The following is a 13,748-nucleotide window of genomic DNA, read 5'->3' on the forward strand; positions in this document are numbered from 1 at the left end:
CACACCCCCCCCCCCCCCCCCCCCCCCCCCTTCTCCTCCTCTACGCTTTGTTCAGACTGCCGCTGGCCGACCATACAAAGCAGTTTGATCCACTGTTCAACATCCGGATAAGCTTTCCAATCGCCTTCTTCGCGTGTGTAAACCACCCCTGGCCGACACCAGGATTCCTCTCTGGGGTCGAAATCAAGAAGTTCAATATCCAGCGATGTGATCAGCCAGCCCACAAAATCCTCTTGCGCCATTGGCGCATCATTAACAGGCACAGAAGCTTCAGCGAGATACCGCGGCCTCAAAGTCAACAAGGCGAGCATGACCGGCAAAGCGAGGTCTCTGAACAACTTGCCTATGCGCCTGATACGTTCAGTCTGGTAGTCATAGTATCCGACCAACTCATCAGTAAACATCTTATCTCTCAGTCCGTCGCCGAAGTTGAGATCCCCATCCTCCCAACCTGTGAGTTCAGGAAAGATGGCAGCGTGAAGCTCATTGCTTGCCAGATGCTTAAAAGGCACCGCCGTATACCCCGGCCCCCGGATACACCCATGCGCCAAATACTCATGCTCGCCATGATACTCACCCGGATCCAAAAGATGCGGCACCCACCAGATTCTTACCTCGCCATCCAGTTTCTCGCGATCGAGCACAGCAACATGAACGTCTGTCAATGACAATGAACAAGTATACGCATAGCAAAGAACCGTATGGAGAGAAGCTGCCCAAGAGCTGAACTCAGTAAGCACGTTCTCGTCTTGCAAAAAGTGGGCGTGCGCCATGGCATGCAGTTCCTTCTCCGGTTTTTCGTAGAACCCAGTGACTTGCCGGCCGTTCATGAAGCCTCGGGGCATGATCTCGGTTGCGTTGATGATGGAACGCTCGCGGCCGCCGCCGCTGGATTCGTCGAAGGCGCGGAAGAGGAAGCGTGGGACGCGCTCTCGCATGGCTATTGTCACGGGTTGAGTTAGTTGTATGGAGGCTATAGCCGTCTTATCACATTCTTACCTTCAAAATGATCTTTTCGCTCCCCGGCCATCTTTTCGCCATCAGGGCCCAAGGCGTTTAGAGGCATCAATGAGGTGTTGATCGGTTTACTCTTTTCAAATGTTGATTTCCAAAATTGCATGAATGTATATATACACACCATATACGCAGCAAACAGCCGGCAGTCATGCGATCTTCTACGTAGTTTCTAGAACCACGACGATGGGACACCACCGCACATGAGTAACGCACATTCAGAGATGCGATTTCCCACGAGACACCTTGCCTATTTCAAACCTACGGCTGAGACGGTCACGTAGCTTCAACGCGAGAGACATGACTAACCCGCAGCGTAAACGATAATGTACTTCTCACCTACTGCAGATCCTGAACAATAGACGCGCATGATCATCCAATTTGACTGATATCCTTCGACATCTAGGCTTTGTCTAATTGCACACCAGCACCAGCATGGTCGCGTCAGAGTATCCAAACCTCATCTCGCACAATCAACATCTCGCCGCACTAACAGCATTCCACTACCACATCTCCGAGATCCGAACCGCCTCTCACAAAGCAGTCTTCGTACATGGTAAATATACTCATCCATATTTCATTTCATTCAGATAGCAAATATACACACAAATCTCCCAATCCATCCCAGCCCATCCGATCCGATCCATTCGCCCTGGATTTAAAAAAAAACAACGCCATGAAAAAAGCCTTCCTCATACGAAGAAGCTCAGTTGTCATCCCATCATACTGCATTCCAGCATGCATCCAAACAATGGGGTATTAACCAAAAAGCACCACCATCATCTTCATCATCTTCCATGCCTTCTTCACCACCCCACTCATTACATCAATATCCAGACCGACCCACCGACGAACAAAGCGAATATGAGGATAGTGAGGATAGCCGCGCCCGCTTTATCCCCAGTGGTAATTTCGGATTGGAACTTGGGTAATCGGTCGGCATCGTTTCCAGAGCCTAACCCGGGATTGCCTTCAGAAGTACCACCGGTATCGCGTGAGTACGGCGGCGGCACCCTCTGCGCATTCAACACACTGATGACGTTGAGCGCTGTCATCTGCGGTCCCACGCCTTTGATGTTGTCCCAGCCCTGCTTCCACCAACTCATACCGCACTGGTGGTTTCCGCCGCCGTGGTCAGACGGACCCTCGCACGTTTGCGCAGCAGCAACGGCGGACTTTTGCAGCTTGGGCATGATCTGGGGCGTGAATTCGGGGGCCATTTGCATGGTGATGCCGAGCCAGCGGGCGAGGTACGCTTTGAAGGATTCCTGGTCCGCGTCGCAAACTATGTTTGCTTCGCAGATCTCGACCATGACGCCGCCTTTGTCTTCGGGGAAGAAGATGGCGACTTTGTTGATGAATTTGGTGAGTTCGTTGCGCCACTTGTCGGCGCCGTTGGTGTAGTTGTACATCTGCGACGTGGTTAGCCATGTGATCGTAAGTTTAGTACTGCCTATCTTACGTATGCTGCTCCAGCAATCATGATTCCGTAGTTGTAGGTCCAGGGCGTTTGATCGGCGTCGCTGCATGGAGGGTTCGTGCTGATACTGGTTCCGTCGTAGACTTGGCCATCGCCAGGCAGAATGGGACTATTCGCCATCCAGTCGAATGCCTTCTCCGCCCACTTTGCATATGTGTCGTTCTTCGTGTACATGGCCAATCGGGCGCCGAGATGGAACAGTCCTCCGTTGGATGCGGTGTTTTTATACGTCCACCCATTAAGCCACGGATAGATCTGCCAGCGCATGCCACCGCCGCAAGTGCCGTCGGACACCTCCTTCTGGTAGCGGCCGACGAATTGGTTGAAGACGGACTGCGTCATAGCGAGCCAACCGGGCTGGTCTGAGGGAGGATCTTTGAGTTTGTATTCGGCGGCGGCGATCATGGAGAAAGCCCAGAAAACTTGATCATCGTTTCCTTCGTTCTTGGACTGGTTGGAGGGCATCTACAAAGCTTAGCGACAGACCTTGCGATAGCGCATAGGGATACATACCAGGTCTTGATGCTCACCAAATTGGTGTATCAGTCCCTCGCGGACCATCTCATTGTACTGATCGTCGCCGGTGTAGTGCCAGTAGTCGAGGAGGGTACCGAACATGGCACCCGCCTGCCACCAGTAGTAGGGTTCGTATAGGATACCCGGGTAACCACCGAGCACATGGATGCCCTTATCGTCGATAGTCGCATATTGCGCAACGAGCTGTTTGGCGACCTGGGAGGAGACATCGTTGATAGAGGCTGTGAGATCAAGTCAGTACATGCTACAAAGCGCATAACAGCCATGCGACGGCGACGGGTATCCTACTCTCCGAATTGGGGTCGAGCACGATGGCCTGGGTGAAGGGTCGCACAACATCTGTCGACAGCAGAGAGAGCGCCGCTAGCGCTCGCGCAGGGCTGAACAACCTCATCTCGACATGTGCTTTGCGCCTAAAACAATGCTAACGAATGGCTACCCCGCAAGTGCGTGAGACCAAGTGGGGAGGAAGCGAGATCAGGGAGATCAAGCAAGATCAAGCAAACAAGCAGCGTGGTGAGGTTGACCAGGGAGTAGGAGGCAGGTACCGGAGAAGGTTGTGGCAGCGGAGGAACGGCGACAGAAAAGCGAGTGTGAGTGGTAGTGGTAAACAGGCGTCCAGCGTTTGATGACGGACGTGACAAAGAGAGGCGGGAGCGATCGTCGAGGCAATAGCGGAATGGCGGCACTGGTAAGGTAACTTTGATGGATTCACACGGGCCTGTGCCCCCATAGGCTACCCTGGCAATCCCATGGTCGTATTCGCCGCCCGCATCTAATCATCATGCAGCTGGCGTTCCCTCTAAGCCGAGGAAAGGCAGGTCAAGTTGTAATTCACAGCGCAAGCGCCGGTGCGAACGGCGCCACACCACCACGAACGCCATGAACAGTCAACAGATTCCCGCTCTCACTGTTGGTGCTGTCTGCGTGTATCTTGCGCAACGCAGCAGCAGGGCCCGGTATCCGCGTTGAAACTCTAGGACCTCTGGAACGGATTCCGCATGCCTGCGCCCCACCTGCAGGGAATGTTTGTGGCGCAGGCGCCTGACTTTGCGCTGTTTGGCCTGACTTGACCGTTTGTTTTCCTCGTTCCGCTTCGTTTCGTTTCTCACGTGGTGAACCGAACCCATCAACTGCGCCTGAGTGAACCTGATCTTCAAACTACGTTAACGTCGGTCTCACACAAGCGTTTTCCAAGCAAGCTTACAGGCGTGCTTGAGGGCCGAACCCGCCTGCCCAGCTGTCTTGACGGCTCACTGCCAAGACCTCTGCCAAGCCACTTCCCGTGCAAATGTGTGGGGATGCCGGAAATTGGCGGTCATGGACCCTATTCTTAGTACACAGGTAGTTAGGCCAGGCCCTAAGGCAAGCAAGGCAAGCAAGCAGGCAAGAAAAAATGGAACACCAAAGATTCTTGGTCAAGGTCGCGAATATCATGCTTTTAAGCAGCAACAAGGAGACGCGCGTATCGCACGCGTTCTCTTACGAAGCCTTTTTTGCGTTTACATCCTAAACACACCCCAAGTGCTCTCCTTCTCCACGCCCTTGTTCTGTCCACCGCACGCCATTTGCAGGCCCATGCCAAGCACCCTCCGTGTATGTTCCGGCGGTATGATACCATCGTCCCATAGCCTTGCCGACCCGAACGTGGCCTCACTTTCGTGCTCGATCCGTGCCTTTAGCGCGGGATCCACTTTCTTGCCCACGGCTTCCATGACGGACGAGAGCTGTTCTGCGCCCATGACCGACGTCTTTGCGTTGGGCCAGGTGAACATAAGTCGGGGGGAGTACGCGCGGCCACTGTGCTTGTGTTAGCAATGTTGTGTCGAGGTGGAACTAGAAGGAGACTTACCACATGCCGTAGTTTCCAGCGCCAGCACTAGATCCGACGACGACTGTGAACTTGGGTACGTCTACACAGCTCACGGCTGTTACGAGCTTTGCGCCGTTCTTTGCAATGCCGCCCTTCTCGGCGTCCTGGCCGACCATGAATCCTGAAATGTTCTGGAGGAAGATGAGGGGGATGTGTCGCTTTCCGCACAGCTGCACAAAGTGCGCGCCCTTGAGCGAGCTCTCGCTGAAGAGAATGCCGTTGTTGGCTACGATGCCCACGGGGTGACCGTATATCTTTGCGAAACCAGTCACCAGAGTAGAGCCATACAATGGCTTGAACTCATCGAAAGAGGAACCGTCAACGATACGTGCAATGATCTCGTGAATGGGGATTTGACGGCGTAGATTGGTACCGACGATGCCTGAAAGCTCCTGGGGGTCGTAGAGAGGCTCCTGGAAAGTAGGCTGCGATGTGACAGTCTGATTGCGGTGCCAGTTCAAGTTGCCAACGCTCCTCCGCGCAAGGACAAGTGCGTGTGCGTCGTCAACTGCGAGGTAGTCTGTTACACCAGAGACCTCACTGTGAAGCTTGCCTCCGCCCAGGTCTTCTGCTGAGACGACCTCACCAGTCGCTGCCTTGACGAGCGGTGGCCCGGCAAGGAAGATATGACCCTGATTCTCCACGATGATGTTCTCGTCGCTCATGCTAGGCACATAGGCACCACCCGCGGTACACGGTCCCATAACAACACTGATCTGCGGGATGCCCATGCCCGACATGCGCGCTTGGTTGTAGAAGATACGGCCAAAGTGGTTGACATCCGGGAATACATCTGCTTGGTTGGGCAGGTTCGCACCTCCAGAGTCGACGAGGTAGATGCAGGGTAACCGGTTCTCCTGGGCGATCGTCTGGGCTCGCAGATGCTTCTTCACGGTGACTGGGTAGTATGTGCCGCCCTTTACTGTAGCGTCATTGGCGACAACCATGCATTGCACACCATTGACTGTGCCAATGCCAGTGACGATACCACCTGCAGGCACATCATCCTCTCCGTACATGTTGTAACCTGCCATCTGGCTCAGTTCGAGGAACGGCGTGCCCGGGTCAATCAGTGCAGATATCCTGTCTCTAACCAGCATCTTGCCGCGCTGTATGTGCTTGTCCCGAGCTTTCTGGGGTCCACCTTGGGCGATCTTCGTGTGCAGATTTACAAGGTCCTCGGTTGCCTCGTCCATCTGGCGCTTGTTCTCTTTGAAGTCTGCATTGCTCGTGTCGACGTTCGTGGGGATCACAGAGACGGCTTCGGCATGGTGGGAATGCGTAAAGGTTGCGGTATTTCGAACTGTCTGGGTTGTGGCCTGCGATTGGGTGTGCGATGGTAGCGTAGGACGCGATGTAGACGAGAGGAGGCAGCGTTGTGCTTGCGACCGAACAACTACTGAGGGTCGTACAGAGTGCTTGAGCAAGGTCAAGGCCTCTCTTGAGGGCGCTCTTGGAACCATTCTGGCTGTAGAAATGTGCGCTTGGGTGGCCTCAGCTGTCCAAATAGCCCTCTGTGTGTATGCGGGGGTAAGTTGCTTTGCGCGTAGTCACGACGCGAGATTGAGGGTGTGGCAGATTGAGAGACGTGTTGGTAAGTTACAGCTCGATTATACCGCCTAAAGAAAAGCAGACCAAAGAGAAGCAAGAAGTTTCCGGGCTTCCGATTCGAAAGAAATTGACCTCGTTGTTTGCCGAAGCGCAGTTGAAGCTGGGGTTCGGATGACATCTCAAGACCGCTGTTAGCCGTACCGCGGCTCTGCGGGGAAACCACGCTAGTGTCATATCAAGCAGGTACCAAAACACCTTGACCTTGCGTCGTGATGCGCGAACAACATTGTAGTTTATTCTGTATAATAATCACGAGCATGGATGGCCATATTTTACAGCTTCTCACTCTCAACCGGCACCTCAACCACCTGATCCAAGCCCTCATACTTCGGAACATCAAGATTATACTTATCCGCCATCTCGGGGCTCAAGAACCTGCCACCAAGGAAATGTCTCCCAGTGAACTTCTTAACCAGCGGCTTCGGTGCAGTCAAGCTGATGAGAGCTGGTGGCATGAAGCCCTTGCCAGGTCCAGAGTCTTGAGGCCCGTCCTCGATATCCCACGATGATGGCGCATCGACGGCGAGCACAGGGACGGAAGTCGATGCTAGAGCTTCGATGACTTTGGGGAATGGCTCGCGCACTTCGCCGGAGAAACTGAAGCCGAAGATGGCGTCGACGATATGGTCGGTTTGCTTGAGTGCGGATGTGAAGTCTTCTGTGAATGGCACTTTGAGGTCTTCGAGTTGTTTCTTGAGGCGCTATGGAGTGTAAGTTTGTGTGAATCCTTGGTAGTGCAGTTACACACCTGATAGAGCTCATTCTTGCTCTGTTTTGGGTAGTAGATCGTAGGTTGGTAGCCGTAGTGGAAGAGATGACGGGCTGCGACTAACCCATCACCCCCGTTGTTGCCAGGGCCACATGCTACGAGGATGCGCTTGCCTTTGCTGAGGGGTTGTAATTTGAAGACTGAATTGTCAGCTTGACGGAGTTGATTCGATGAAGTACCAACGTACCTGCTTGGGAAACAGAAAGGCCTGCGAGTTCCATTAACTGGTCGATGGAGAATGCGCCCGAGGACATGAGCTCTTGGTCAAGCGCAGCTGCGCTTTTGGCAGAGAGAGTCTGTGAAGTGAGATCAGTCGTCATTACCGAGTCAAATATCTTCGAAGGCTACTCACTCGAAGAGCCATCGTACAGATTTCAAGTCAGAAAGGTCGCGTGGTGTACAAGTAAAGATGGTTGTCACAAGATATATTCGTGAACAACATGGTGTTGCCATTACATCACTGCTCGAGGACGATGAGGTGAGCACAACAACGATTGCACATCACCACAGCATAATCAACTTCGACTTCTACATAGCTAAGAGGCACGACTTAGTAGTAATCACACCTCTGCGAAAAACTATTAATTATACACAGTTCATTCTCCAACTCAAAGTACACCAACCTCGCACGTGCCCACGTATCTCGGCAGATCCTCGGAGCAAAAAGATATACCCAAACCACCAACCAACCGCCCGCTCCACTCGCGCAGTCGTCGCAGCAGCAACATCTCCATACCACAACACCACACAATGGTCCTAAGAATCCGACTCGCCCGCTTCGGCAAGAAGCACTCCCCCTTCTACAACATCGTCGTAGCACACGCTCGGTACGTCTCCCAATTCCATCCAACAATCCCATCTCGGGAGTCCGCAAACACTGCAACCAGCACATACCCATACCGAAATGCCTACTCCGCCTTCCAATTCCCAAAATGATCGCCCAAATACAATTGCCAAAATTAGTTCGCTGACGAAGAGAATTACAGCACAGCGCGCAACTCCCGCCCCCTAGAAGTCCTCGGCACCTACGACCCAAAGCCCCAACCCCCACGACCCGGCGACACCCACGGCCGGCCGTGGAAAGACATCAAACTGGACCTATCGCGCGCGCGGTACTGGGTCGGTGTCGGCGCCCAGCCCTCAGATACGGCGTGGCGGTTGCTGTCCATGGTGGGGATTCTGGAGCCGCAGTATAGGGTGGGTAAGATTGCGGGGATGGTGGTGAAGAGCGGGAGTGCGAGTAAGAGTTTGATTCAAGAGGGAGGGGCGCCGCGGGCTGTGGTGGAGAATATGGAGGGGGGGACGGCGGAGACTGCTTCTGCTGCTTAGGGTGTTGAGTGTGGATGCAAGGTCTCGGGCAACGTGCGTAGGGCGAAGGGAGGGGAAGATCGAACCCTAGGTGGTTGGACACATTAGCGTTCGAGCTTAACGTTCCGAGAGCAATTGGCTGGGTGTCGGTGCGAGGCTTCAACCCAGACGATTTTCAAGATGATCTAAAAGGAACGAAAGATGCGCAACACATCGATCTGGAATTGGCTCTGAACAAGGAGCGTATGCACAAGAGGATTAGCGCACGAAGACATAGCGTGGAAGAGACTATTATGAGGGAAGGTATTTCTAGTCTTCTATCCTAGCTCACGAGGGCTACAACTGAAATGTATAACTTGTAACAATATAACAAACATGAATATGCGGCCTTGAACTCTCTAGCAACGCTTCGGAAGACCAACGGAATAACAAGTCATGAGGAGAACACGTCCTGGAAAAGAGCGGTACGATTACTATTTCGCTCCAAACTACCACAAGGCTACACATATACCTGTACAACCCGTTCGAATACAACAAGACCGTCGACACCATCATCGACTTGACTCCAACACCAGGGCCATCCCATGCCATCCATCCATCCAGTCTAATTGATAAGCCCCCAAGCAAATAACTCCCGCTAAATGCAACCCATCTCCCCGAACCCGACAAGATCGAAACCTCTTCAATGCGCCGCAACCAAAAAGGTATTCGTAATGAGACAAACGACCATAACAACAACACCGTAAATGCTCAAAGCAAGCGCCAGATTACGCAATAGGCCCCTTCTGAAATCACGATTAAGATGTCCCTCGCTCGTAACATACCCCTCCGCCTCTCCACTCTGATACTCATCTTCGTCGTCTTCGTCTTTGACAAGACGTTGGTGGTGTGAAGATTCTGGGTCAGAAATCTTGTAATAAAACAAACCGGGTAGAATGAAGGAAATCGTCGTAGAACCCGTGCTTCCAACATACGCCAGTACTTTCTCCAGACTAGAAACGGTCATGGCGGTGATGAAGGAGAGGATGATGAGGACGGTGGAGATGACTGCGAATTTGAGGTCGCTCATCTCGCTGCTCTTGGGCGCGCCGGGCTTGGGCGTGTTGTTCATGAGTGTGTTTCGTGAGGGGCTGCTTTCGCTTTGTTTGCGGCCGCCGGGGCGCCACTTTAGACATGCGTCGATGCTGGCGCGGCAGGGGTGGATTTGGAGGGGGTAGGAGAACATGACGAGGATGACGATGGCGAGGCGGCCGATGGTGCTGGCGGCGGCGGTGGGGTACATGGATACGATGTTGCCGTGTATGTTGTCGCCGTAGGATAGGTAGCCTGTGATACCGGTGAGGATGTACAGACCGCATGCACCTCCGATGGAAGCGAAGATGACGGTGGTTGTTTGGAAGTGCGAGTTGTCGGCTATTTCGTTCAGGATCGAGAACATGTTCTGGTGGCATGTGTAGGCGAAGACGATGACGGGGAAGGCGGCGAGTGCGGAGACGGGGCCCGCCCATTCGAAGACACGGACGTTGCCGCGGTCGGCTATCGTGTCGCCTTTGAGGAAGTGGGCTACGACGAGTATGACGAGGTAGGCGATCGAGAAGAGGGCAATCACGCTGGTGTACTTGAGTGAGTCCAGGCGGCGCAAGAAGGACAGCGGAATGACGATGAGCCTGGATTGGTTAGTACACACCACTCCGAACTTCATAACCAGCACCTACATGAATGCCGTGATCCAGAACTGCCTGTCGACCAGAAAGGTGATGTCTCCAGCGCCCGGCGCAAATCCTCGAACCACACCCGGCATCAGATCTCCGATGATGATCAGATAGCTGACGGCGACGCCGAAGCACTTGACCGCGATAGCGGCGTCGAAGATGATAGACAGGTTCGGGTATGTCATCTGAGACAGCGTCGCAAAAGATACATGTCCGCGGTCGATGTAGCGCGCGCATCGCGTCTGGAGGTAGAGGCCAAAGCCTGCGGTCGTGCCAGCCCATGCGATAACGAAGATGCCGAGGAAGATGCCCATTTTGGAGAGCGCGGAGGGCATGGCGAGGAGGCCGGCACCAAGGACTGTGGACGGTCAGCATGATCTCGTGTGGGGTAGCTGGCATGGGCGTACTGGTGTTGGCCAGGTTGATGACACTGGAGATCCATGTCGCCTGGCCCTTGAATCCGACGTCCTGCTTCCCTCTGCCTCTCCTACTTGGGTCAGCTTTCAGTCCGATAAGAGATATACGAGGCTATCGTACCGTCGCCCTCTCAGCGACCCGGTGCTCGAAGTCATGGGGTCTGCGTCTGTTGGCTCGGGGCCGATGGCGGAGTAGGAAGCCATGCTCTGGGGTGCGAAATGCGCGGTTCGTGTTATTGCGCGTTCATCCGTTGCGGGTTGGCGGTGGTGCTATCTATATTGCGATGACGAGCACAGGCAAGCGAATGTGATGACAGAGCTATGGGAGCTCGAGCTGGCAGTGAAAAGCGAGGGCGGGAGTGCTCCGCTGACGTCTGGTCTCGAGGCCCCATAACCCGGGGGCTTATCAGCGGCCGCTAAAATTAACATCCGCTCCGCTCGAGGTACGCGCCCGCGTTTACACGGCTGGGCGAACATAAACATCGAATTCAGCACCACCATGGACGAATACGAGGAAGCGGTTCTGTTCACATTCTCACTGCTGGAATCGCGGTTGGATCGCCTGGAGTATATCCTGGGCGGCCCGCAGGACAACACCAAGGACAAGCAAAAGACCATCCCGGATCGCATACACAGGATCGAGCAGTCACTGCAGCAGCTGGCGGGCAAGACTGCGCTACTCGATGAGGCCAACAACTTACGTACGCAGCCCTCATCTCCTTCACTATTCGAGGCTAACGTCACCAGTGAGCAAGCACAAAGATGTCCTCAAGACACAACACGACGACAACGATGACGGTCCACCACTCGACAACGCCCAGAAAGCTGTCTTGGTGACCGAACGCGCAACAAGCTTCGCGACAACTGCGTCACAGCTCCAAGCTCTCGAAGACCAGCAGATACCCACCGCCGATGGCTTCGCCAAGCTAGCTGTGTTGCGACCGCGTATTGCCGAAGCAGAAGAGCGCCAACTACAACAAGCACTGAAGATATCCGAGCTGCGGAAAAGGAACGGCTTGCTGAATCAGCGGTACCAACAGGTCATGCTCCTTGGCGCAGGAAGATGCTGGGTCGACTACGACGAGAGGCTGAGGAAGGCCCTGAGAGCGCTTGTGCGAGAGGAATATAGGAGAAGGCCTGCCGAGGAGGAAAAAGGCGTGGCACGCGAAGAAGAAGAGGGCGAGCAGAGTGAATCTGAGGAGGACGAGCTGTGAGAACTGTCAGCATCACGCAACAGTTCACCGAACCAAGAATGCCACGCTCGGTGCCATCAGTCTCCGCGCAGAAGCACCAATCGCCTGCTGAGACACCGTACGTCCATTACTATTTTCTCAACCACGTTGTGTTGACGGTACGTGGACTTTATGCGTTGCGCAAATACCGACGTCAGACGGTTTCAAGGCGTGGCTGACAGATGCCAGGTGCTTCATATGTACCTTGGGCGCACTCGTCACAGCCACAGCCGGTACCCGCGACCATCATTCTAGTTTTGCACATCTGATAGAGGCTCAGCAGTCTGGGCGGGGCATGTGGACCAGATCAGCAGCGAGCATGTGGACCGGTGTCACCATCGTTGCAGCGATCCAGAGTCGCGCATGTTACAAAAGCGACGCGTTGCCTCGGATCAAGCAAGCATCCGAAAGTGACATATTGCAAAACAAACTTCCCGATGATGACGACGGCCATGGGAAAATTGATGCGTGGTACAGTAACGTACGTCAATTGACCTTTGCACCCTGACCGGAAACGCTTTGCCATGTCACAGGTAGCAGGCGCAGATAGTTCAAACACGAAAAGAGTTTGTAAGCGCCAGCTTTTTCTTGCTGAATGATGTAAAGTGAGGTCAAGTGAGGGTCTCAGCAACTTTGTAGGGCTGCGGAGGGTTCGGTGCCGTAGCACGGCGTTTCATGACCGTCTCGTGTCAGCTTGGTGACCTGGCCCAGGGCCCCGAAGCGTAATGGCGCCGACAATGGTCCGGACGTCAATTTCCTGGCTCGCCTGGGAACTACTGCGCCTAGACACAGCTTCAGCCGCAAATGGACGCGGCGCACGTGTCGGCTACCATGGGTAATCAAGACAGGCCATGGGGAAACGTGGATGGCATGCCTTGACGGCGACGCAGGGTGCACATGAGATTAGCCAGACTTGTGCAGTGGAATTGCAGCTGTCAGACCAGTTGTGTATGACAGCAGCGGTGTAGATTGTCGATTTAATCAAAGTACCACATTTCGGACGGGGATGTCCTGTGTGTGGGAGGGTTCTCGGGGTGTTCTTGAGTGACGAGTCGAGGATGCATGATGAGGCGTCGCCATGTATTGGGATCCCTTTGAGCGACGTACCTAGGTAGTACTAGTTGCGCCACGTCTTGGCTTGGCGTATTGAAGAGTGGATGGTGAATGTGTGGTTAATGGATGCGAACAGCTGATGACATTGTTCAAGGCTCAGTGGATGAGATGCGCACAGCGAAGTAAACACAGCAAACACACAGTAGACTTTGTCTGTGTACGGCGGCTCGACGGCCACCAAAGGCACTAATGCACTAAACGCGCGTGCAGCTGTCCAGGCCTTTGGCTGACGGGCGCGGTGCCATTTTAATCTCTGCACAAGTGGGACCCGCAGCGCTGCAATCCCCGAACAACCCTTAGCCATTCCAGCCGGCGCGGCCAATCGAGAACTACTGGGAACCCAAGGTGAAACCGTCGCATCTCTCGCTCTGCTCCCGCCCTCGCCCGTAACCCTCCCTCGACACCCACCGCCTGCTGCCATAATCCAACTTCACGCAGCCGCCAGAGTCGCAGAAGCCTTGCGCGCCCACCAACACTGCTGGTCACTGGACGCCCGCCTCCCGCTGCTCGCGCCCTGTGCACCGTTCGCTGCCCTGCACAACTCCACCAACGCGCCGATATACTGGCCCAACGCCCACAACACTCTTTGACTCTCGACATTCACCCATAATACCGCATCGGGCACCCACGCTCTTTCCCGCTCTTCCTGCTCTTCCTGCGCCCGCGACAGCATAGCTTAATCG

General features: G+C 54.3%; 6 protein-coding genes across 6 annotated transcripts; 2 read left to right on the top strand and 4 right to left on the bottom strand.

Moving 5' to 3' along the window:
• Positions 1-614: 614 nt before the first annotated feature.
• On the bottom strand, positions 615-1,030 carry J4E90_011006 (uncharacterized protein; the record flags this gene model as incomplete). Its single annotated transcript, XM_051440518.1, has 2 exons — positions 615-940; positions 1,000-1,030. Coding segments are annotated over 2 exons (357 nt in total), but the record flags the coding sequence as incomplete, so codon positions are not given.
• Positions 1,031-1,835: 805 nt separating this feature from the next.
• J4E90_011007 (uncharacterized protein) lies at positions 1,836-6,367 on the bottom strand (the record flags this gene model as incomplete). Its single annotated transcript, XM_051440519.1, has 5 exons — positions 1,836-2,426; positions 2,477-2,959; positions 3,008-3,252; positions 4,551-4,831; positions 4,884-6,367. 5 exons carry the CDS (start codon positions 6,365-6,367, stop codon positions 1,836-1,838), a joined length of 3,084 nt encoding a protein of 1,027 aa, XP_051285599.1.
• Positions 6,368-6,787: 420 nt separating this feature from the next.
• J4E90_011008 (uncharacterized protein) lies at positions 6,788-7,538 on the bottom strand (the record flags this gene model as incomplete). The annotated part of the gene is made up of 3 exons (XM_051440520.1): positions 6,788-7,216; positions 7,264-7,424; positions 7,472-7,538. The coding sequence occupies 3 exons, from the start codon at positions 7,536-7,538 to the stop codon at positions 6,788-6,790; spliced, it is 657 nt and encodes a 218-aa protein (XP_051285600.1).
• A 496-nt stretch (positions 7,539-8,034) lies between these two features.
• CYT21 (Ribosomal protein S16, mitochondrial) lies at positions 8,035-8,613 on the top strand (the record flags this gene model as incomplete). The annotated part of the gene is made up of 2 exons (XM_051440521.1): positions 8,035-8,111; positions 8,271-8,613. 2 exons carry the CDS (start codon positions 8,035-8,037, stop codon positions 8,611-8,613), a joined length of 420 nt encoding a protein of 139 aa, XP_051285601.1.
• A 661-nt stretch (positions 8,614-9,274) lies between these two features.
• Positions 9,275-10,924, bottom strand: J4E90_011010 (uncharacterized protein; the record flags this gene model as incomplete). The annotated part of the gene is made up of 4 exons (XM_051440522.1): positions 9,275-10,259; positions 10,308-10,662; positions 10,712-10,791; positions 10,842-10,924. 4 exons carry the CDS (start codon positions 10,922-10,924, stop codon positions 9,275-9,277), a joined length of 1,503 nt encoding a protein of 500 aa, XP_051285602.1.
• A 295-nt stretch (positions 10,925-11,219) lies between these two features.
• Positions 11,220-11,934, top strand: J4E90_011011 (uncharacterized protein; the record flags this gene model as incomplete). Its single annotated transcript, XM_051440523.1, has 2 exons — positions 11,220-11,421; positions 11,468-11,934. 2 exons carry the CDS (start codon positions 11,220-11,222, stop codon positions 11,932-11,934), a joined length of 669 nt encoding a protein of 222 aa, XP_051285603.1.
• Positions 11,935-13,748: the final 1,814 nt, after the last annotated feature.

Source organism: Alternaria incomplexa (genome assembly GCF_024043165.1).
Source record: "Alternaria incomplexa strain BMP 0042 chromosome Unknown scaffold_34, whole genome shotgun sequence".
Classification (NCBI taxonomy): Eukaryota; Fungi; Ascomycota; class Dothideomycetes; order Pleosporales; family Pleosporaceae; genus Alternaria; species Alternaria incomplexa.